At 41.9% G+C, this 23815-nt stretch overlaps 1 protein-coding gene across 1 annotated transcript; it reads right to left on the bottom strand.

The window, feature by feature from the left end:
- Positions 1-5379: 5379 nt before the first annotated feature.
- Positions 5380-22642, bottom strand: LOC311307745 (CD166 antigen homolog; the record flags this gene model as incomplete). Its single annotated transcript, XM_084436608.1, has 15 exons — positions 5380-5482; positions 5744-5852; positions 6334-6363; positions 6969-7101; positions 8737-8858; positions 9299-9425; positions 9570-9682; positions 10151-10283; positions 10479-10603; positions 11255-11428; positions 11698-11785; positions 12222-12286; positions 12450-12663; positions 22170-22293; positions 22512-22642. 15 exons carry the CDS (start codon positions 22640-22642, stop codon positions 5380-5382), a joined length of 1791 nt encoding a protein of 596 aa, XP_084292734.1.
- Positions 22643-23815: the final 1173 nt, after the last annotated feature.

Consider the following 23815-nt stretch of genomic DNA (forward strand, 5'->3'; position numbering starts at 1 on the left):
CTTGTACTAGCTGATGATCTAGCATCTCCTTTAGTTTTACTAACAAACTTCAGCATAGCACCTGTAAATAATAGGTAACAATGCTATTATTAATTTTATTATCTTATTAATTTCATTAGCTGCAATATGGATAGGCCTATCCCTAGTGAAAAACGTTTACACTTAAAGGGCAATGCTCGTTTTTGACAACCTGGACCTTATTTACGACATATTATAAGAAGTTTGACTCACCGAGATCACTTTTGTGTAGTTCGGAGGCCGGTAGAAGAAATTTAAAATCCAGCGCGAGCCAGTATATCCATGTAATGACGGTGATCGGGGCACCGAGAATGCAGTTTCTCACAATCTATTTTCGGCCGCTAAACGGTTGTTTTCATCAATCAGATTGAATGAATCGACAGTTGAGATTCCTCAACGCGAGACATTGTTGATGTTTTCAAATACGGGGTCTTTAGCCTCTGTAATATGATCTTTACACGCCTCTCCCCACTTGCTCCAGCACGCATGCGCACAGGCCAGCGCGCAGACTGGCTATTCTCCGGCTCACATTCTCTGCGCTACGATCGTTGTTGGTGCCGAGAATATTGTCGTCGTCATTCGTCAGCAACAATCCGATCGTAGCGCAGAGAATGTGAGCCGGAGAATAGCCAGTCTGCGTGCTGGCCTGTGCGCATGCGTGCTGGAGCAAGTGGGGAAAGGCGTGTAAAGATCATATTACAGAGGCTAAAGACCCCGTATTTGAAAACATCAACAATGCCTCGCGTTGAGGAATCTCAACTGTCGATTCATTCAATCTGATTGATGAAAACAACCGTTTAGCGGCCGAAAATAGATTTTGAGAAACTGCATTCTCGGTGCCCCGATCACCGTCATTACATGGATATACTGGCTCGCGCTGGATTTTAAATTTCTTCTACAGGCCTCCGAACTACACCAAAGTGATCTCGGTGAGTCAAACTTCTTATAATATGTCGTAAATAAGGTCCAGGTTGTCAAAAACGAGCATTGCCCTTTAATACATGTACTTTAACGTAGCCAGCTAGCTAGCTAACATTATCTAGCTAACTCATTTGGCCACACAGCGAAAATATTCGTGGAACAGATTGGGTAACGTTAGCTATTTCCACAACACATTTCCGAACTGCAGTTTATAAACAGCTTTGCACGTTGTGGCATTTCTCAAACTGTACATAATACATTTCACTCTCACATTTGTCAAGTCACAGAACACAGCTCTGGAGTCACTGGCTGACAAGCAAAAGACACACGCAGACCAAGAGATGCGCTGCTGAGCCCAAGTGCTGGTTAGCAAGACAGACAGACGAGGATGCGCTGAACAAGCAACTTAACGTTAACTTTAGCCACTGTTATTTGCCGACATCAAACTTGGAAAGGAGATTACACAAGTCTACCTGATTGCTGTTCCCGCAATTCAGTCTCATGCTTTTTTCCCCCTCTTTTCATTGCCCAAAATGTAGCTCTGCTTCATCTTCTTCTCTATGCTGTAACTGATTGACACCTGCTTTGGCACGAGAGGAGGGGAAGGCGGGCCTTACGTAATTTGCGGTTGTATTTGCGGCGTATAGGGAGGGCCGGTTATGTAAACACATTACAAAATTGATTTAGCATGTGCGGTGCCCTTTAAACCAACAATTAGGTCTACTTGTTAGGATCTTTTGTGAACAGCTAACATTAGCTAGCTAACTTAGCTAGCACTACCAGGTCCAGTAAACTTCCATTTGTACACTTTTGTGAACATGTTAAACAATTACCTGTCAGAATCTTTTGGGAACCGGTGAAAGGCAAGCTCTGGACATGTACTCTGATAGTTCTGACAATTAATTGCAGAACACGGTAGTCTCATGTTGACCTTACTGGATGAATTTGGCTGCAGGTGACAGTCCATAATGGCAAAAACACTGCATGAGCACCCTCTTCAGGCGGGTGCCAAATATTCACCTTAGTGTCCCCTCTTGGCATTCCATACTACGTCTCACACCCACCTTTTTACTACCACGGAAGTAGTTATTTTTTCACCCCAGCGTTTTTCGATTTGAACATCAGATATTCCATGTCTTGGAACACATGTCTTGTAGGTTATAATAGAGTAGCCTATAGTTTTTGACCAACGAAGTCATGCATATTGAACGAGCATATCGTGGGGAAGTTGTAACGCTCTGTTACAACAACGCTCCTATACCTCTAGGAACACGAAAGCTAATTCAGAGCTACCCCACCTATAGTAAAGAGCTACCCCACCTATAGTAAACACAACCATTAAACGTTTTCCTTTACCTTTATTCAATAGTAAGACATCATACGAGGAAGGCAGATAGGGGTGTGCCTAGGGAGATCCAACAGAGGTGGAGGACAGGGGCAGAAGTGTTAGAGGACTGGGCAGGTAACCCACAAGAGTAGAGTGCCCATCGCCACCCCTGCAGTGCTCACTTCTGCATACATCCATGTTTGTGATGAGTAGACATTGGATAAAAGTGTCTGCTAAATGACTTATGTAATATTGTGTTATTTACCTAGCTCTTAACCTTTTTATCTGAAAAAGATTTTCTATAATTAGCTGAATCAGTTATATTCATATTGTTACATGAACATGAATTTGGTTTTGTCATAACTTATTTAATCATTTCTGCCATTTTCAGATGATGTTACAACACTCCCCGTAGCTGTTACAACCTTTCCTGCCAATGGGGAAAGTTGTAACATTTCCCTTCTGCTACTTCCGTTTGAACTGTAATTAACAGGAATGTTATAGAAAAGTGTGTGTATGTGTATACTGTATGTGTGTGCGGCGTGATATGTGAATGTGCGTCCTGTACATTCAGGTCATGTGCAAGTGTCTATCGATGGTGTCTCTCAACGGTGGCGGGGGCCATGGTGGGGCGAGGAGAGGGTGAGTCAGAGGGAGACACAAGCCTTGTTGAAGAGGCTGATGGCCATGGGGAAGAAATTGCCTCTGTGGCATGCAGGTGTGGTCCTGATGGACCGCAGCTTCCTGCCTGAGGGGAGTGGCATGAAGAGATTATGGCCGGGGTGGGAGCAGTCAGACATCTTCCTGGCCTGCTTCAGCATCCAGGAGTTGTGAAGGACCAGAAGGGAGGGCAGGTCGCAGCTGATAAATAAAACACTGAAAAGTATATTGACCATGAGCCTAAACCAGGATATGCACCAGCGTCTAAAATGCAATTTTATTTAGGGGGTGGCTCACTTCATGAGGTAATAACCACTTAAAAGCTAAACTTAAAAGCAGTCTGAGAGGTCTATCATATCAAAACATGAACTAGGGATGTATAGGTATTTAAAAAAATCACAAATAGATTTTGCCCACCCAGATGGCACCGGTATGTCATTTTTGGGGTCTTTGCCCACGGACTAGTACGCTATTTGTTAAGTATTGTGTATATAACTACTAAAAGCTGTAGTAGCCTAGTTCAACTTGACTTTAACCCATCTTTTAGTCCACCATTTCCAACGTAAATCTCTGGCATGATGCATTTCCAGTACAATACATGACTAGTGGTACTTTATTGGTTCAGAGTTAGGCTACTTGAAAATGTGGAATATAAAATTAGCAGCTTGCTGGATACCTTTTTACTATGTTCAGTAGTCCATCTTAATTCAGTGTGTTTACTAACTAGGTCTAGGTCAAATTAGTTTGAGAAAGTGTGAGAAAAATCTGTAAGTTGGCAAATACATGTTTTAAGAAATAGTAGAGTAGAATGGAATTGCCAATTGAGGATAGCCTAGATAACCAGTAGTAGTTGAACAGTCCTGTGTGTATGTGTGTGCAAGCGGGGTTACTGGTCATCAACAATCCCAGTTGCATCACTGCTAACTAATGAAATGAAAAAAAAAAAATCCCCAAATGTACACTTTATTTTAAACAAAAGTACAAAAACAAAAGTCAGTATTTACAATACTTGCATGGCAATATTTACCCTCTTTGGTCTTTTCCCCCCTCCAATTTGATGATTTTACGTGAATGTAGGGAACAAATAGCAAAATGACAATCTGTAATATCTTGTGGTGAATCTAACATTCAACCACAAGCTGAGTTCCAAAGGCGCACATCGAAGAGATTTTTCAAATATCTGCAAGTTAATTACTATCAATTGTTCAGTACCTTTGAGTTTGAAAATTTGAATTCTTGGACAATCATTGATTACACCAAGCAGAAACCCTAACTTTGTAATCTTATAAATAGCGAAAAAGGACAAATAAAACACAAATTACATCCATTGCTATATTTACAGGTTCAGTAAATGCTCACAGATAACGCTGACCTAAGTTTATATTTGGCCAATTTCTCTCTTTCCACACAAATCTGACATGAAGCACAGAAATAACCTCACATGCCATAAACACAGCAGAGACATTTTTGTAATTTGGTGTCCAAAATAAATGTAACACATTCAACAGACTGATGCTCAGAGTGAGCTTCCTAGGAGCTTCACTCAATCTCCTGATACTTTGATGAGTAAAACATTTACCAAAAAAAGGGACCATGTAACATTTCATGAAATAATGTGTATACTATATCTCAAACTTTCTGCAATCCTGGGAAATACATTGTCACATGACACATTTACACAATCTATAACCAAGGCCAAGTATAATTATATACCCTTTGCCATTTTAACCGTAATTTTACCAACCGTTAATTTCTCCAGTGATGACCATGACACATGAATAATTAGCCACAGAATTACTTTGGAGACTGATAAGACAGAGGTGATGATATGGAAGTGAGATGTAATGACAATTAAGTCCCTCAAATCCCCTTACTGCAATGGGGGTTAGAGAGGTATCCATCAATGTACACATTGTTTCAGAAAAGGCAACTGGTACAGGTACAATTCTATAATAACAACTAAAATATAGCCAACAAATAGCAGGGGGCTTTTTCTCAGTTTCCCCTCATCCCTTTCAACCAATACTTGAACAAAACAAAAACTTATAATTGGAAGGTTTACACATTTTATCTTTAGTGCAGACACATTATTTACAACACATATGCATTCTCACAGGCTGTTTTTTAATAGCAGAGGGAAGAAGTTTGTGGATATGCTTTTGCGGGAGGATCTCCCTGAATCCAAATGATCTTCATCTAATTCAATGTCCCCCTTCAATTCTGAACAGAAGTGTGCAAAGGCTTCTGGTCACTGCTTCCTCACTAAAAAGAGAAAACCAAATCAGAACAAAATGGTAATAACATTTTTCATATGATTTAATACCTATTATTCAAATTAGGAACATTTATATTAGCCTTTTGAAGAGCTCCGGAAGAATAGTATTTTGATTCAGATTTTTTGTTTGTTTGTTTTACCTTACCCTCACATAAGATGACTCCATTTTATTAAGAGCCTACACCTCAGCTTTCTGACTGTTCTCCTCCAGCTTCTCCTCCAGCTTCTTGCTCTCTTCAGAGGATCCATCCTCCTTCTCACCAGTCTTCCAGCTTCCTTGCCTTTTAACAAACAGCTATGTTATTACAATGCCTTACTTGTAATCCATAAACATACTGTATCTGCTCATAACATATTTTGGAAGGTGTTTACAATGTCCATTTCACAGATATGGTAATTAGGTAAATCATGTGTATAATAACAGGTGTCACTGGGATATAAAATAATTGTTCACGGTAATGATGGTTGTGAGTTGTCTCACTTGGGGAAATAAGACCGTGCCTGAAGCATAACATTTAGAATTGTTGATATGATGCACTTACTTGGATTTTTTGTACAGCCAGTATGCTAACCCAACAACTACAGTGGCCAGGAGCAGACCCACAACAACACCCACCACCACTTTTGTCTGGTTACTGTCATCTGGCTGATCTGTGGAGCCAAGAAAAAGAAGAAACATTGAATGATGGGAAAAAGAACACTCCTAGTGGATAGATAACAAACATTTACCAAAAACAAGTGCATGTCCATGAATAGCTGTTATTCTGTTCATTATCGTACAGTATATACATTACATGTGAATGTGATTGAATTTAATGTGAATTTTCAATATCTTTGAATATTAATACACCAAACCATGACTGCTGCAGCTGTGGTCTACTGAAAGCATGGTTGATATTTTGAGGAAAATAAAAGAATGTGTAACACAGAGAGTTTGTCAGGATGCTGGTTGCTCCACTCCTTCTGCACCTCTGAATATTATAGCTGTTTCCTATTTCAAGGATCTTTACTGTGTGTGTCATAGTTCCTGGGGGCACAAGAGCAGATACTCCTCTCTGGGAAGCCTTTATTCTCTATTAAATCCCTTCTCATCCCTTTGTTATAGGAAATTATAAGCATCATCACAACTTACCTTGTTTATCCATTCTCACCTCCACAATTACTGAAATCAGATATAAAACGATATTAACGTCCACCCCAAAGATCAATCATGTACTGCAAAGTCATTGGTCAGACAACTTTGTAATTTGCTATGCGAGACTCTTAACATTAAATGTGTCACTGTGTGCTACTGCATCTGCATGCAAATAGAGTGTGGCACGGTGGGGGAAGGAGGATAGGAGTCCAGCATCCTGACAAACAGACCAAAGGTGAAGGTACAGGAATGAAAAAAGGAAAACCATATTTCCAGACAGACAGTGATGAGTGAACTAAGACCCATAGTATTGGCTAACCTGGCAAAGGTCCAAAGAGGCAGCAGTGTTAAATCGGTGCATTGTGCACACAATATGCATTGTGCACACAGTAGCACTGATAGTAACATTAAGTTAGGTTAAGATAGAACTTAGAAGTTTCCCTTCATTCAACTTAATTACCTTCATTTATATATAGTGACAATCATCATGCACATATAGTTAGTTTGTTAGCATCAGGAGAATGTGACAGGCCAGATCCACATGGGGGATTAGTGAGTTACCATTTAGCGAGAACAGAAGAGGGTAGAGCGGGAGAGCACAAGCGAGGGCCGCACCACCATTCTGTACTTACTGGATGACACATCTATTGCACTGGTCATCGAGCCCAGAACATTGGTCACAGTGCAAGAGACGGTGAGATTCACTGTTGGCACAACGGTGAGCTTGTGGGTAATCCTCCCATTGACAAAGGGACTCTCTTCAGGCTGAAAATTATGGGGAGAAACAAAAAATCAGCATAAATGTTGGTAATGTAATTTCTAGTCAATAGTACTGCCTCTTGTAGTTTGTGCCCAGTACTACCCGCAGGTTCAATAGAGATTCCATAAAAAATAAAAACACATTGTTCTTTAATGTATCTGAAACACTGCCGTCAGACCAGTCTACACAAAATGAGACAAGTATACAAAATGAGATGAGTAAAGCTAGAAATACACCAAGCTGTCAGTCATATGAAAACAGTCGGGGTTCCAAACACTGGCATGACAGAGCACAGTAAACAATTCCATCTTGTATCACTAGGCGACGCTGTTGGATTCCCATGGAGCACAGGCCAGAGAATGTGCCAACAGGACATATTGCAGTAGATAGACTACAGGCTGTCCTCAAACACCCTTTTCATGTCTTCTAAGAATACAATGGTGTATCGACATGTCAGTAGCTATTACTGAGTTTACATTTGATATGTTTAATTTACTCTAAGCATTTAGATAATGATTTTGGAATAGAGCCCACACACCGAGCTATAATTCAGACAAGGTTTTAGATAATGTGATAGGGTGATGCACGCACATTCGAACGGATAGTTACAGGTGCTCGACTAAAACATGACATAAGTAAAGAATAGAAGTCCACACACTGTCTTAATGGCACAACGTTTCGGCCGATGTGGCCTTCGTCAGGTGCAATTGAGAGCATTAAGACAGTGTGCGGACTTCTATTCTTTACTTAAGGTTTTAGATAATACCTTATCACACAGGACTGGGTGTTATAGACTTTGAATGAACTGTGCATTTTCCCCGGCCTATGCCGCTTCTATGTGAATAAAGTATTGTGTTAGTGAATGGGATAGTCACTGAAATAGGTCTGTGCATCTTTGGAGTGGATCATCATGCGAATGAGAAACACAAATGTGTGCACAAACACATGCATTCACACCACAGATGCACCACCACCACCTGAGCACACTGCACTGACAGCTGCACATCATCTCACGCTGTCTCACGCACGCGCGCACACACACAGGTACCAAAAAACAAAGAGTTTTTGTGTTCATGACAGACTTGATGTGCTGAGAAACGAAGGTGTCTCTGAAAATACTGAGCCTGTCAATTTTAAAAACAGTCAAACAAGTGAAAAGTTTCAACGAGAAGTTGAAAGTTGGAAAAATGGCAACACAGGGACTGAACCCTTAAAATGCATTATGGGGGCAATTGCTTTCTGTCAGTAATAGACTATGAACGATGAAATACCACCAAGTGCCACCTCACTACAAAGACATCCAGAGGTTCAGTGACTGTAAGCCTCCAAGATGAGTTATCTGGCTTCCTGACAGATTCCAGTAAAATTAAGCTTTAATGGACTCTGTTTATAAAGTCAGGGCTCCCTTTCATATTTGCAGCAACACATCTAGAAAGATGGGAGGGATTTGTGCTTTTGTACATGTGCTTACATGCAATGGAATAAAAGGCTGCTGAGTTAAATTCTTTGACCTACACCTGTGTTTAGTGTGTTATGTTTGCTCCAATTTAAATTCTTGATAATGGCAAATGTTTGTGAATTATTCCATTTTGCATGTATGGTAGTGCCCCCACTGTGGTGAAGCATGTGTGTGTGCCTACCGAGGTGCCATTGATGCTCCAGGCCACATTGGGCTTAGGGGAGCCTTCAGCCTCACAGATCAGGACCTTGTGCTGTCCATCCGCGCCAAGCTGCTTGGTGAGTTTCTGGATGACCGGAGTACCTGCAAGAAGACGCACCTCTTCAGCTTCAGCCAGAATGAGAGCGTGATCACACATGCCATGCAGGAAGGAAGACCACACGAATATGGGCAAGACATAAGTCTACAAATGTTTTTTCGTTGTCGTTTTTTTGTTGAGGAGATTGTTATTAGAACCGGAAAAAGTAATTATTCATTGAATATAATAGGCATGAATGAAATCAAATGCTATTTCATTACAAAGATGTACACCAGATGATCTGATGTACACCATTTGGTTCAATGTACATCATATGAAAAAGAGAACTTGCTCTCAATTGTCTACCCCGTGCAAATAAAGGATTCCATTAAATTTGCTCTGTTGTTGTATACTGTTATATTGTTATGTGATCATACAAATAATTAAGTGGTGTTAGAAAAAAATATTTCAAAGATGACCAAGGAAAATGTCACAAAATCTTTACCTTGAACAACAAGCTCGAAAGAAGCTTTTTGGACAAGAGTGCCCATTGTGACTTCACATTCATACAGACCAGAGTCAGAGTATGTCAGCTTGTCAAACTTGGGCTGCTTGCCCAATTTCACGTAGTCCTGGAAATATAGAATATTTCAAACCATTTTAATAAAGGATGTAGCCAACATATTTAATCTTATAACACATGAGCTGGTTTTAATTATCCAATTTCTGAGAACAGGAATGAGGCACTGAATGCACAAGTACCCTCCATACACTACCTTTGTCCAGGACACCTTGTCTTCTCCAGATGCATTGGTCCGCAGGGTCAGAGCCAAACTCTCACCAGCATTCTTGGTGACCTTTCCAGATGGGCTCAGAGTCACATCCAGGTCTAAAAAAGAATAAGGCAGGCAGAAGTATAGGCACTTTATCAGACCTGAGGAAAAGAGGCAGAGCACTCCTCTTAAAAAACATATCAGTTTCCTGTAGAAGCCACCATCGTAAATGAGACCTTGTTCTCAATGGGGTTTACCTTGGGTAAATAAAGGAGAAATAAAAAAAAAAAATGTATATGCACCTGCACTTCAACAGCTTTCACCTCAGTATGTAAAACAGGCAGGTGAGATGCTAAGGCTAGAAATATAGATACTCCGCACAGAGGAATAAGGCTACTATTAGAAACAGACTCTTACATAAGTATGCATGAACTATGAATCTGATTTTTAAATGTTTTTTTCGCCCCATGTATATCATGGCTGGAATCATGATGGAAAGGTTGAAGTTACAGTATACACCCAACTATACAAAATGACCTATTGCACAGTACTGTACATGTAGTACTGTTTGAAAAGCGACTTACAGTGGACGGTGATGTTCTCAGAAGCCTCCATCTTTGGATCGTCGATGAGAGAACACTTGTATTCACCCGTGCTGTCACGTGTGACATAAGTCAATATGTAGCTGTCTGAGTTCTCCACCTTCACCACCTCCCCCTGAAAGGCCACGAATGACATACATAACAATAAAATGTTGCACCTGGACACGTGTCCAGGTTAGTCTAGATCCTCAGAGAGTGGTGGTGTTAGGGACCACATGAGAGTTCAGGAACCTGAATGGCTACAGAAGTTCGAACAACAGGGAGTTGGTGGAAGGGGTTTATGAATGAGGGATGTTAGTGAGAACTTTACCTTGATGTGGAAGTTGAAGCTGTTAGGAGGAGGGTTCCCGTCAGCCTTACACTTCAGAGTCACATTATCTCCTTCAATCAGAAGCTCCTCAGACATGACCTGGAGACTGAGCTTCTCAGTAGGGTCTGTGGTGAGATGGCAGGGCAGGTACAGAAAGACAATGAGGATCAATGAGGGTGGACAGTCATAGGAAGCATTACTAGGCCTTGATAGCTAGATCATTCAGCTCAAGAGACCAACCGAGTGACCAGACTAGAAATGTCCACATTTCTGAGTGTGCTCTTGTGGCTATGGGGCTTGTCGACCTACAGTTGCATCATGAGGTGCAAGGCAAAAAGCTCCTTTCAGACCTTAATGGTGCCACTCCAGATGAGCCAAATTAACCCAATTTATTTTAAGACCGGATTTAAACAGCCCTTTAGTCCTGATAAGTCATTTAAAGAGCCAACTTGTGGATAACATCAGTCAAGCTATCTCTCTTCTGCCTCACCCCGACAACAGACTCATTTAAAAATTAATACTGTAACCAAACCATGTCATTACTGTTGTCTGTCTAGACTGGTGGAAAAGAGCTGCTAATTCTCTGACTATAGCCCAAATAAAACAGCCATTAATCTGGCTGTCGATACACCGGCTGTTGGCTGGTGAGGCAGACAAGAAGATCAATAGCCTGCTGAGGACAGAGCATTCCAGGGTGGGCTGGGAGGTTGGGCCAGTTTTGGTAGATGGGAAAGTTAGTGCTGTTAGAGCACTCTGGTGGCTCTCTGGCTACTCACAGGTGACAGTGAAGGTCTCAGGTACGGTCAGCAGGTCTGCGCCCGCCATGTGCTGGGAGCCGCATGTGAACTGAGCGTCTGTGTCTCCCTTCTCAGCAGCATACTGGAGCGTGGAGGAGGTGGTGGAGAGGCGAGTGGTCGGATCCATTTTCAAGGAGGTAGTAATGACAATCCCTAGAAGCGACAATGGCACAGATAACAGATAATACTGTCAGTGGCAATACACACATAGAAAAAGGATGGCACTATCACTGAGACACCCTGGACACTATGCTCCCCCGCTACTCTGTGATGCAGGGGAGCTGTTATGACTGTACTGCTGTATTTTGAAATTGTCAGATGAAATCACACACGAAATGTGCAAACTTCAAATTTCCACAGACCTTCAAACGCTTGCTTGTTCACTACCTGTGAAAAATACATCAGAATCGAAAGGTGCATACCTTTCCCATCAGACACCAGAGGTTTTTTGTTCTTGAACCATGTGATGTTGGCAGATGGATTGGCGTCCTGGGCACTGCATTTCCCTAGCTGTGGAGCAAAGTGAAAATGGCAAAATCCTGCTTTTAAATGATCCAGCTAGGCATATTCATGATATTGAAAAAGCATTATACTATGAAATGAGCCGAATCAATTGTCTGCATCTCTGCTTAATTGATCAAATATATGTGCAAATTAGGTCTTATTGGTGCTTCTACAGCTATTACAAAGTCTCTCATTTTCTAGTCAATGTGGTATGAAATGCCCCAAGCATCTCCACTCTAAAATCTTAAATCCGCTGAGTATCCAAATTGGAGGAGTGCTGTTTAGCTGTTTAGTAATTCATGAGGAGTACTTCAAAGAACTCATCAATCCTGAAAGGTCTTTATTACGCCTCCAGATACTTCCACTCCACTGAGGGACTTCCTTTGATAATACTATTTAAAATAATGTAGATATAAGCAATGCATATCATTAAAACCCCCACCTTGGTCAGTTTGCCAATCTCCAGTTCATCAGCTTTTTCAGAGATTTCCACTCCTGATGGAGCCTCTGTGTAACACAGGAAGTAGCACTGAGCATTGAGGTATCTCCAGCATTCACCCCGGTTGTAATACATCATATTATACAGGACCCATAGAAACAAATAAAGTACTGCATTCATATGTATGGTTGACCAACTTAATTCTGAACTTTTCTGGCCCTCCGTACTCACTATGGACAATCACTTCGACGGCGTATTCTTGGATGTCTGTTACACCAACCACCATGCAGGTGAATATCTTCTGGTCATCCAATGTTCCCACATAAATGAGCAGGCTGGAGTTTTGGGCCAGGCTCACACGGTCCTTGTAGTCATCAGTGGCAGTGATTGAGGCATTGTGGCCCTTCTGCCGCACCAGCAGGTCTCCAGACGTATCTCCCTTTTCCTAGGGCAAGAGAGAATAGTTTCTTTCAGATGTTTTGATTAATTAACATTTTTTAATTCATTTTAATTTTCTGGACCTCGAGGGGTCTTTATTTGGCCACACGTGACACACACAAACACGTGAGTGAGGGCGACACAGCACACACACACGTCTTCCGGTGGTCGGCTGGTCGCCGGTGGAAATTGTTCACGGCATTTCTCCCATCCAAGCTGTCCTCCTCCAGGGGCCGCCAGGAGCAGTGGGCAGCCATCGTTCATGGTGCCCGGGGACCAAGTCAAAGTGCTCAGTCCAAGTCCTGATCAGAGACCGGACTGAAGAGCACCTGTTCTTCTACATGTTTAGACCTTCCCAAGATCGTCTTGCTGTGAGGCGACAGTACTAGGTACTGCGCCACCGTGCCACACGTGAGCGAGTTTGGGGTTCAGTGTTTTGCTCAAGGACACTTCGGCACAATGCCGGGAGCTGGGATCGAACCGGGGACCTTTCTGCTTTACCTCCTGACTATATGACTGTCTCAATAGTTTCAATAAATAAAAGGCACTAAAGGGAATGTGCTGTTGACACTTGTGAAGAATTAGAAATTATGCACAATAATTAGAGATGTTATTTTCATGTTCCTGGTTTTCCTCTCACTTTTATCAACAAAATGAATGTGTGTGTGTGTGCATGCATACCTGTAAATGTGTTTACTCAGACAAAGTAGGGCTCAGAATTCTCCTCAACTTGTAATCAAAGTATACATGATTAACTTACATATTTCCATTTAGTCATGAATGCATTCGGATTTGCAGCTCCATTATTGCATGGCACCTCGATGGTTTCCCCATACAGGCTAATAACTGTGTCCAGACCACTCACTGATAGAGAGAGAGAGAGAGAGAGAGAGAAAGAGAGAGAGAGAGAGATTAATTTACTCAATCAGATGGAGAAATCAGATAATTTACAACACAGGTTGAGGCACCCTGGCTTGGGAATTAATTATCTGAAATCTGGGGGTAAAAATGTTAATTTTAACTGGACATTTTCAGAGACTCGATTATGCATGGTGTCTCGATGAATTTAAAGTATTACAACTTGCTCAAAATAGATTATGCAATTTACAGCACTTCACTTTGCACTTCACTTTGCAGCCGTTCCTGCCCTCAATCCTCTACAAAACGTTGCCAGCAGGAGAAGAGGGAGAGTGGAGGGCGGGGAAAGAGAAGTGAGGTGGGAGGGTCTCAGAGGACTGGAGGGAAAGAGAGGTTGTCATGGTGCATCTGATTACAAGGTGTTGCTCTGCTTGCCATAATTAACACTCACATTTCAGAGTTCAGGATGAGGTTAAGGCACTAGTAGGTGAACGGAAATTACATACTATTATCTGTGCTCTTGATACTAACAAAACACTGAAATCTCTCAGAACAGCTAATTGTCCACTTTACTGAGAGAAGCAACAAAGTATGTCCTCATGGGTGCAGCAAAAAAATAAATAAAATAACCTCAGCTCTCAGCTGTCCTGTTTGCAAACTCACAGGGGATTCATACCTGAAATCATCCGATTTATTCCAACATTAGGAAATTGAATCTTTGCATACAAAGTAACAGCTGCCATAATATTGTACTGTGGCAACAATGCTTTCCTCACAGGTTTGAAATTGTTGTGCAAGGACAATCACTGAGCAGCACATATTTATTTGCTTCCCGTTCCCTGCAATTGAATCCCCCTTGAATGGATGTAAATGCATTTACCATGGCTACCATCATTTCCCTCACTTTGTCTAGCTTCAAAGCTTATTGAATTATACTTCAAACTAACTGATCAACATTAGGCTATGAAATATAACATGAAGTCTGGTCCACCCCTAGAAAGAAAACCGTCAGATTCAAATAGGTGATTTTAAATAGTCAAATAAGGCTGTGTTCACCGTCTCTGAGAACTTAAAGTGCTCTTGTATTAATAAATGGTAAATGGTAAATGGACTGCACTTCTATAGCACTTTTCCACCTTAGTGGCACTCAAAGCGCTTTACAATGGCCTCTCATTCACCCATTCACACACACACTCACACCAATGGCGGTAGCTGCCATGCAAGGTGCTAACCTGCTCATTGGGAGCAATTCGGGTTTAGGTGTCTTGCTCAAGGACACTTCGACATGTGGACAGTCGGAGCTGGGATTCCAACCACTGACCCTTAGATCATTGAACATGAGACAAAAGGGTTCGTCTCTTCTACAATGTAACACAATAAGCGCTAACCATTCGTGCTAAATTACAGAGGACAAAGCTCCTACTGCCTGTTGAGATAAGGTAATCCTCTGCCACAAAACGAGGTGACCAACACAACACAACCAGCCACACCCTGAAGAAGCCAGTCAGCTCAAATATAACCTTTACACCCCTCTCTGGTTTAATTGCAAGTATTACACATTCTCCACTAAATTTCAAGAGTAGAAACTGTGCAATTGAGAGCAGTACTAAGTGGTTATGGCAATATTGTATAGAATTAACTAATTAAATTACTCCAATTTTTATGAGGAGAACCGTGTTAGCCATGCCATAATAATAATAATAATAATAATATTAATAATAATAATACCTTTTATTCATATGGTGCTTCTCAAGGTACTCAAAGACACTTTACATAGAGAAAAACACCAATAAACAGCAACTGCAATTTTCAATAAAATAATGGAGGAAATCAGTAACAATAAACACAGTAAATAAATAAAGAAATAATTTGACAAAATGAAGAAGAATGAAGTAAAAGGGGGTTGGAGAAAAACGTGGGATAAAGTTTAAACATTAAAAGCAATTTTGAAGAGGTGGGTTTTGAGAGATGATTTGAAAGTGGGGAGTGGGGTGGAGTCATGGATGGCAGAGGGGCAGCAGCGTTCTGGATGTATTGAAGTTTGTTGAGAACTTTGGTGGGTGTGCCGTATGCTATTACAGTAGTCAAGTCTTGAAGTGATGAAGACGTGAAAGACAGTTTCAGCAGCTGAGAAGGACAGGGATGGATGGCGGGAGGTGGCCAATGTTTTTTCAAGCGGAAGAAGGCTGTTTGTACTGTGTGTTTGACATGTGGTTCAAATGAGAGGGTTAGGTCAAGAATTGCACCAAGGTTGCGGATATGTTGGGATGTATGTAACGTGGAGCCGTGAATGGTGAGGGAGAAATAGTAAGTGGATTTGGTTAGAGATTTGGGGCCGAGGATAATTACTTCAGATTTGTCACAGTTCAGTTTGAGGAAGTTTGTTTGCATCCAGGTTTTTATTTCTATGAGACAGTTGGAGAGGGTGATATGAGTAGCAGCAGATTACCATGGCAATGATTTACGTAGAAATGGGAAATCAAATAAAGGACAGGAAGAATGAGAGAGAAAGAGAGAGAGAGAGAGAGAGAGAGAGGGAGAGAGAGAGGTGGGAGGGAGAGAAAGGGGGGAGAGAGAGGGAGAGAGAGAGAGAGGGAGGGAGAAGGAGAGAGAGAGAGAGAGAGAGAGAGAGAGAGAGAGAGAGAGAGAGAAACAGCAGCACCAATGGAGATGCTTTCATGTTCTGCTTAAGGGGGCTCTGTCCCAGAGGAGACTGAGCTGAAAACTGGTCAGATACGGGCTCACCAGGGAAATCAGCACCCCCCCCTTTACTTTCCTCCCTGTCTTCCTGCCCCCCCCTCCCTCCTTTCTACCTCTCTCTTTTTCTGCACCAGACACCTCTTCTGAAGAGATTTAAAAAAGAAAATAAAAAAAATAAAAAAATAAAAAGCCCAAAGTTATTAAGAGCTGAGACTGAGGGCTGTGCACTGAATGGTGATCCCATGGGGCATGTCCACAAAGGCTCCGTAGTGAAGACTTTCAAAATGCCGGGGCGAGAAAGGAACTAGCGGGACCACTCCGACTAGATCAATAACGGCTTGAGAAAGGCCAAACTCCTGGAATGAACAGTACTTGCCTAGGCTGCAGAAATCAAAGGAAGCGTATCTCTGCATGACATTTAGCTTTTCCTTCCCATATATTCTTGAATTATTAAACAAGCACTGAATTTTGATTTCACGTCACTTGAGTGCCTGGAGAGAGCTGAGTCGAGCAGCAATTTTAACACTCTCACAGTCTCAAGTAGTGCAATATAAATCTATAGCTTACTGTTTCCTGGCTGATAAGCTAATGATTCCAGGTAGAGTTGAATGATCAAACCACTATTGAGATACAAAATAAATACTGAATGAAACAGGGGTCTTGCCGCGCTTCAGCTGTAGCAGGCTGGCCGGTGCTTCTCAGGAGCGGGACATCAGTGGTATCAAGTAGGGAGAGGAGTCGCTGGAGCACTCGGCTATTAGAGCCTTTTATTATATTAAGGTGCAGTATAAACTTGACAACGTTTTGATATCAGTACATCTTCATCAGTGACTGATGAAGATGTACTGACATCAAAACGTTGTCAAGTTTATACTGCACCTTAATAAAAGGCTCTAATAGCCGAGTGCTCCAGCGACTCCTCTCCCTACTTGGTACAAAATAAATACTGTATGTTTGTTTCAATGTATGGTCCGAATCAATGTATCAATGATTCAGTTAATTGGACCAGTGAGGCCATTTTTTCAGCCAATGTCCATTGCCAATTGAATATAATTGCCTTAAAACATGCCCTTTATCCATAGAGTTGCCAACAAGAGTGTATATGTTTGGCATGTCTATTTGAACATTGTGCAACCTAAAATTGATTCCTGTGATTTCCTGTTAGGAAATGTTGACGTGAATAGAGCAGCCAGTTGAGCAGGTTTTTGACGCAGCACACCCTACCCCCAAGCAACCACACATCTCTCCCGCACTCTCTGTCTGTCTCGACCTCCCCCTCTGAACGAAGGGCTGTAATCATCTCACTGATGGATGGCTGAAAGCACAAGCACACAACATCCTTACTGCACAGGACTTGTTTTGTTCAGCAAACTACACAGGCTAAGGCTTCACCGCGGCAGCACTATACCTGAGCTCAGTACTGTGCTCTACTGCTCTATACTAATTGCAATTCTTCCGGTCTGATTCATTCCCCCGACAACCTGTAGGCTGTGTGAATGGGTCCAGTACAGCTGGGTCAAAGATTAAACACAGTAAAACAAAACGGGTCTCTGCTACCTTTCTCAATAGTTAACATTGCTTCTGTGGTGATTATATTATCTCAAGTGAGTGGTCAAAATTTAGCAGAGTGAATTTGTGAATTCTGTGGGGATGGCAAAGTAGACTGGAGTAGATGACTGCCCACTGTTGTACACTTTAAAAGTGCAGAGTGCACTACTTTAATTACTTCACCAATACTTGGAACTTTCTTTCAAGCAACCTTGGTACTTGGCTTTCATAAAATGTTTCATGCAAACATAAGAACCGTCATCATGATGAACTGACTGTGCTGATCCACATTCAAGCCAAAAATATTTATTTGAGTTCAAGGTCAAGATTCGAAGAAACACAACCTTTGTGAGCTCCTGTAAAAGGAGTTGTGGGTGTTTCTTCCCCTGTGTTACCAACATAAAATAGGGGATAATAGACCAGAAGCAAAAGAAAAAGGTATCTTTGTGCAAACTTCACAGGTTCTGTTAAAACAACAACCACATTTACACTCTATTCCCACCACACTCCACCACACTCACACACAGTCACTTCAGTCGGCCTACATGCAGCCCTCTTCCTCAGGTTAAAACATATAGTTCTTGTCTAGTCTGCCATATTTGTGGTGGGGAGCTCTTAAGCATTCAACACATATAGACAGTGGTGGGTGTGGCTCTGCAGCTCCACCTATCAGGTATCTGTTGACTGAAACGGCGTCTGTGAGATGAGTTCCTGAGTGGGACTCAATACCTGTTTAAACTTGTCAGTTGCCACTATAAGGTATCGGGTTACTGACTTCTTGGGGTTGTGGGGGAATTCTCAGAAAACATAGGAGAAGAGAGAACAAACAATATGAAGGAGGATATAAATTGAATTGTTCAGTCCAGGGAACAGTTAATCTGATATTGTTGTCAGTCCCCAGCAATAGGTTGCCATTGTTGTACATAATAACCAAATGGATTGCAATGTTATCAAGAATATCTCAGTGTTTTCTCTGAAAAGGTTACTGGATAAATAAATGAATATACAGTGCATCAACCAACAACAGTGTATCATGAGCAGCATCAACACAGATTTTTTTTTTTTTCTAAATTCCACATCTGAGTGTTTTTACAGAGAAAACACACAGACAGACAATATTATGAACCCACCCACTCCTCTGAGCCCTCAGTCATCACCACCGGTGAGGCAAACAAATTACCCTGCAGTCTGTGCTTTGTTTATGGACAGGTGCTTCATCTTCCTCCACCTGCTCTCCCACGAGAGTAGTGCTCTTGCGCATCCCCTTGTCACAGAGAATAAAAATGCACGATGAATTTCCATCATGTCACTAGCATTCAAGCAGCAAGGCAGAGACAGCAAAACAAGTTTGCTGCCAACCAGAAAAGTCTACGTCCATTCCACAGTGAAGAAAGGAAACCATTGCCAAATATTTTCCATAAATGATATTTACTGTTTTGACATGCTAATCTGTCATTTCATGCTCATTTAGGGGTTGCTTTAAATATGCTGATAATCGAGTGAGAAAATCTAGGCTCAATCTGTCTCTCTAATTATCAATCAACTGAATTTGTTTAACTAGAAAATAATATTCACTAGCTTCAGAGGAGCAGATACCATCAATGGATGATACTGTGTATCACAGGAGGTTGTATGTTGGGAGTTCAATTAGTGAATGTTTATTGACATGGACAGCAACATAGAAGAGAGTATGTGTTACTGTAGGTCTTGTATGCATGAGAGACTCAGGAAGAGACAAAGAACATTACAAGGGATGGCTGTAAAAAGACTCTCACTCGGAGGTTCAAAATTGATCGTGGCATCATTAGTCTTTCAAATGTCTTCTTATATACACTCAAACACAGAAGCTCCTGTAAAACCTCTTTAAAAACATAATAAATTACGCCTGAGGATAAGAAGCTAGGGTGAGGGAACAGCTTTCCCCCCAGCCTCCTTCTGTCAGGTTAGAGGGTAAGTGCTCTCAGAAATCACATCCATTATGTTGTGAATTATGTATTGGAGGGGTGCAGGGGACCACTAGGGAGGAGTGGTTACCAGATGAGGGGGAGAGGAAGGCTTACAGTACTGACCCCAAGGATCCACCAACATCTCCCATTAACGTCCGGCTATTAAACCCAACATCAGGCCATTAACAAAGCCCAGCCACACTGCTTCTCCTGTGGGCCATTAACTCCTAATCTAATTCACTGCTTCCAGGTTTCGGCAATGACTTCATTCTGCTGGTTCTGCAGAAGCTGGGATGACCTCACTCTATTCTATGGGTTGTGTATGTTACAGAAGCACTCAACATAGCTTCTAGGTACAGTACTCTCACCACAGACACAATGTTGTGGGAGGACTAATGGAGTTCCTTGTCCTAATAAAGGGAAACGCCCTCAATATGGTCACGTCCCCATTAAAGTGTAGTTTATGCTCGGAAACACCACCACCTGCTGATACAGTAGATTGTCTGATGCCAGTAGAATGCTTGGAGCAGTGTGTATGGGCTCCGCCCACACTCCCAAACAAGGCAGTAGAACGCCCCATATTGCTCCTCTGGCTGAATCTCAGCCAAAGAGTTTATATAATATTTAACAAATAAGCATCCTCTGTAACCTAGATATCTCAGCACGTGCGAACCAAGCTGAATTGAACCGAACTGAGCTACAGTAAGGCAGAGGTGGCGTGCCTGGTGCTTAAAATGTTTACAAAAAGTTTTCTGTCTCCGTTTCATAGCTCTGTTTATTTAATTAGAGCTCCGCCCATGCTAATTGCTGATTGGATTAGTGGATAACATATCATTCATTTCCATTCCGTTTCCATCTAACCACCACCATGCTCCAACATCGTTTTATAAGCTCAACTGAGAAATACACAGAAATACAAAGGCTTTCTGAACATTATGTAAGATCCCTTGCCTGATCAGGAGGGATGAAAATATTGAAGTAAATTCAGTTGTTTTTGACTCAAATTGTCACCTATCAATTATGCACATAGTCAGAATACCCTGATATGCTGTATAAGTTGTATTCAATTGTATACATTACATTTCTGTATATTGTGTTATGAGGTCCTTACCAATACTGAGCCCTACTGAGCTGGATGACAGAACTGAATTTACTCTGTTGAATAAGGACACATCTTCTACTGAAATGTAGAGCCAATACTACAACATGTCAGTTAATTTGTTATTTTTGGGCAAGCTTGAGTTTTGATAAACTATATCACACTCCAAGTGAGTTTGTGAGTTCTGACATACTCGGTCGGACTCTTTTGACACAGGTATTAACTAACTTCCTATCTTGACACTTTTAAGCTGTAACATTCTTGACATGAAAGCGTTCCTGCTTCCAATGTTTCCCTCAACAGGTATTTCATCAGGCAGAGGGGCGTCTCTGTCTCTCTCCTTTCAGGGTGCTCGGTTCAACATGCAGTTTTAAATTCAGTCCAGTTCTGTCAGAAATGCACAGGGCTCTCAACAACATGTTGGAAGCAGAACATTTCATTGGCAAGCATGCCAAGACCTCCAAAAATATAATGGTATGTCTAGTACTAGTGTTGGAGGACAGCAACGATGGGGGGGGGGTTAAATGATAACACAGAACTTGACATTGGCTAGACTTGTAAACCATTCCTCGATGACAGTACCACTAAACAAGTGATTACAGCAGTTTCTCTTTAATTCAAGAAACTACAGTATTACCTGTGCAGATACTGTGCCTCCGAAAGCATTTCCTAGCCTGCTGATCTTCACCCCATGCCCCCCCCTCATCCCCCAGCCCAGTACCTGTGCTTTGAACATTTGCATTCCATAGGTGCTAGAGGGCCCCCCCAGTATTTAAGGTATCTGCATAGATAGGTGGCAGGCGGCGCCGGCAGATACCAATCAAACCTGATGCCATAACATACCAATGTTGGGGGTAAACTAACCCCTCTCTAGTCCACCCTGAACAACACACCCGCAGCCAGTGCCCCCGAGCGGATGAAGTGTGGAGGCAGTCATATGATTAATCCTTATCCCTGAAGGGCTGATCACTTGTGTCTGTGGCTAAACAAATCTATGTTCAAATAATATTGATCTCTTAATAGCTTCGTTAGATGGCATGAGAAGCAGGACCTGACATTTCCCCAATGCAAAATTAATGATTAATGGGTGGGTACAGTTTGGGTGGGTGGGTACAGTTTTATTATTGTCTGATTTTGATACAAGGACAATTTTGTAATATCAATAACATATGTCTTCTTATACTGTAAACTGGCAAATATAGATATTCTCATTTGTTCAACTCGCTGCGTGTAACTGCTTTAATCTCCAGTAACTGACATGGAAGGGCTTAATACTTTTCCATTAGCAGTATAAGTAGTGCCCTGTGCTGTGCAGCAACTAATGACCGAGCTGACCTTCTAACCCTTCACTGTGAAACAGACCAGGCCTGCCTCTCCCATTCCAATAAGGCCAGCAGCCTGGTTGGTATTAAGAGGGTTTGAATTTGTGTCCTGCTTCACGTTCTGTGGGGTCTTAAGGCCTCTGAAGGCAACATAGTCCAGACAGCTGGAGGAATACGTGGAATGCATATCACACAGAGGATTTAATACCTGCATGGGCATCCTATCTGTGTGCTTTCACATTTCAGCTAAACACAGACTGACGTTCCAGTTGATGGACTGCAGTGGAAGGTGGTACTGTTGGTGTTATATTATTCTTACAGAGACATGGGTAGAAAGTTATAACCCTCTGGTCTCTGAGATCTGTGTATGGAGCTTATTTACCTGGGGCAGGTGTGACAAACGTCCATCACTGGTGACCTGCGTTGGCCATGCCTGTCCCAGGCGCTACATGATGACCTGACTTCCTCAAAGAAGAGCCTGTTGAGGCTTAAACCCTTCACCCCACGGGTCATAACCAACCATTTTGGATTCCTGAGCTGAGCTGCCATAGGTTCTGTCTGTCGACCCAGAGGTCAGCACTGAGCCTGGATCCAGGGAAGAGTAGAGGGATCACCATCCCGACTCACTCTCAAAGATAAGCACCTAGATACAGCAGAGAAGGAACAGACGCGCTACGCAAAACAAAGTGGAAAACATTGAGTGTCTGGGAAATTATAAGACCAGATTTAACCTTTATTTAACCAGGCAAGCCGTTAAGAACAATTTCCAGTCAGTAGTGCTATAATACACAGTTACAAAACCATCACTAGCCGCATGCCTGGCCTAACAGACTACTGCTTATTCACTTTATACTGAAAAAATGGCTTTTCAAACTGGTTGAGCAGGATGATTGTAAAACTCTGGGTAGTGGGATTAAAGTGTATACCTGCGTGCTTCTAACAAAGCATAAGCAAATTATCCAGATGAGATTTTCAATCTAAGTAACGTTTTTATCTGTCAATTAAAGTATGAAATGCGAGGCTGCTTAATATGATTCAAATAAATGCTTACTAGTCTGCTCTCTCAAACGACACAATTGAATGGGTCTTTTAATGGGTCATTTCAACTAACATAAATGTGTATGTTATGTTCATACTGATAACCTAGAATCTGAAGGAACACTTTAGAGTGCAATTACATAGGTCTAGTACTCAAATTTCAAGTGATCTCTTCTCAAGCACAGCACTGCAACGTTGCACTTCTATTCAACTTGAAAGAGGAATGTAACTGCATGTAAGTTAAAAGTATGCTGTTAGTGTTGGCTTTGTATGTAGGCACCTGGTAGTGTAGAACGTGCAATTTGGTCTAAATTGTAAAGGCTGAGCTCTAGTGGGACTTTACAAAAACACAACAATAGACTGGACGTTTTCAAATGCCTCAGTTGTTAGAACTCACATGCCACACCAAATATAACCATTCACTTTTTTTCATCTCTAAAGCTCGATAATCAGACAGTCCTTGAGACCTGTGAGTGTCCACTCTGCCTTGGATGCACATTAATTTCCGGGCCGTAACATATTGCCATTAGCTACTACGGATGACTCAATGGCCATTACATGTTCCTGTCATCATGAAGAGCCCAATATATCAACATAAGTGCTTGGAACCATCTAGGCTGGCGCCATGTATCTTTCACTAGTATCCCC

Source organism: Borostomias antarcticus (assembly GCF_949987555.1).
Source record: "Borostomias antarcticus genome assembly, chromosome: 1".
In the NCBI taxonomy this organism is placed as follows: Eukaryota; Metazoa; Chordata; class Actinopteri; order Stomiiformes; family Stomiidae; genus Borostomias; species Borostomias antarcticus.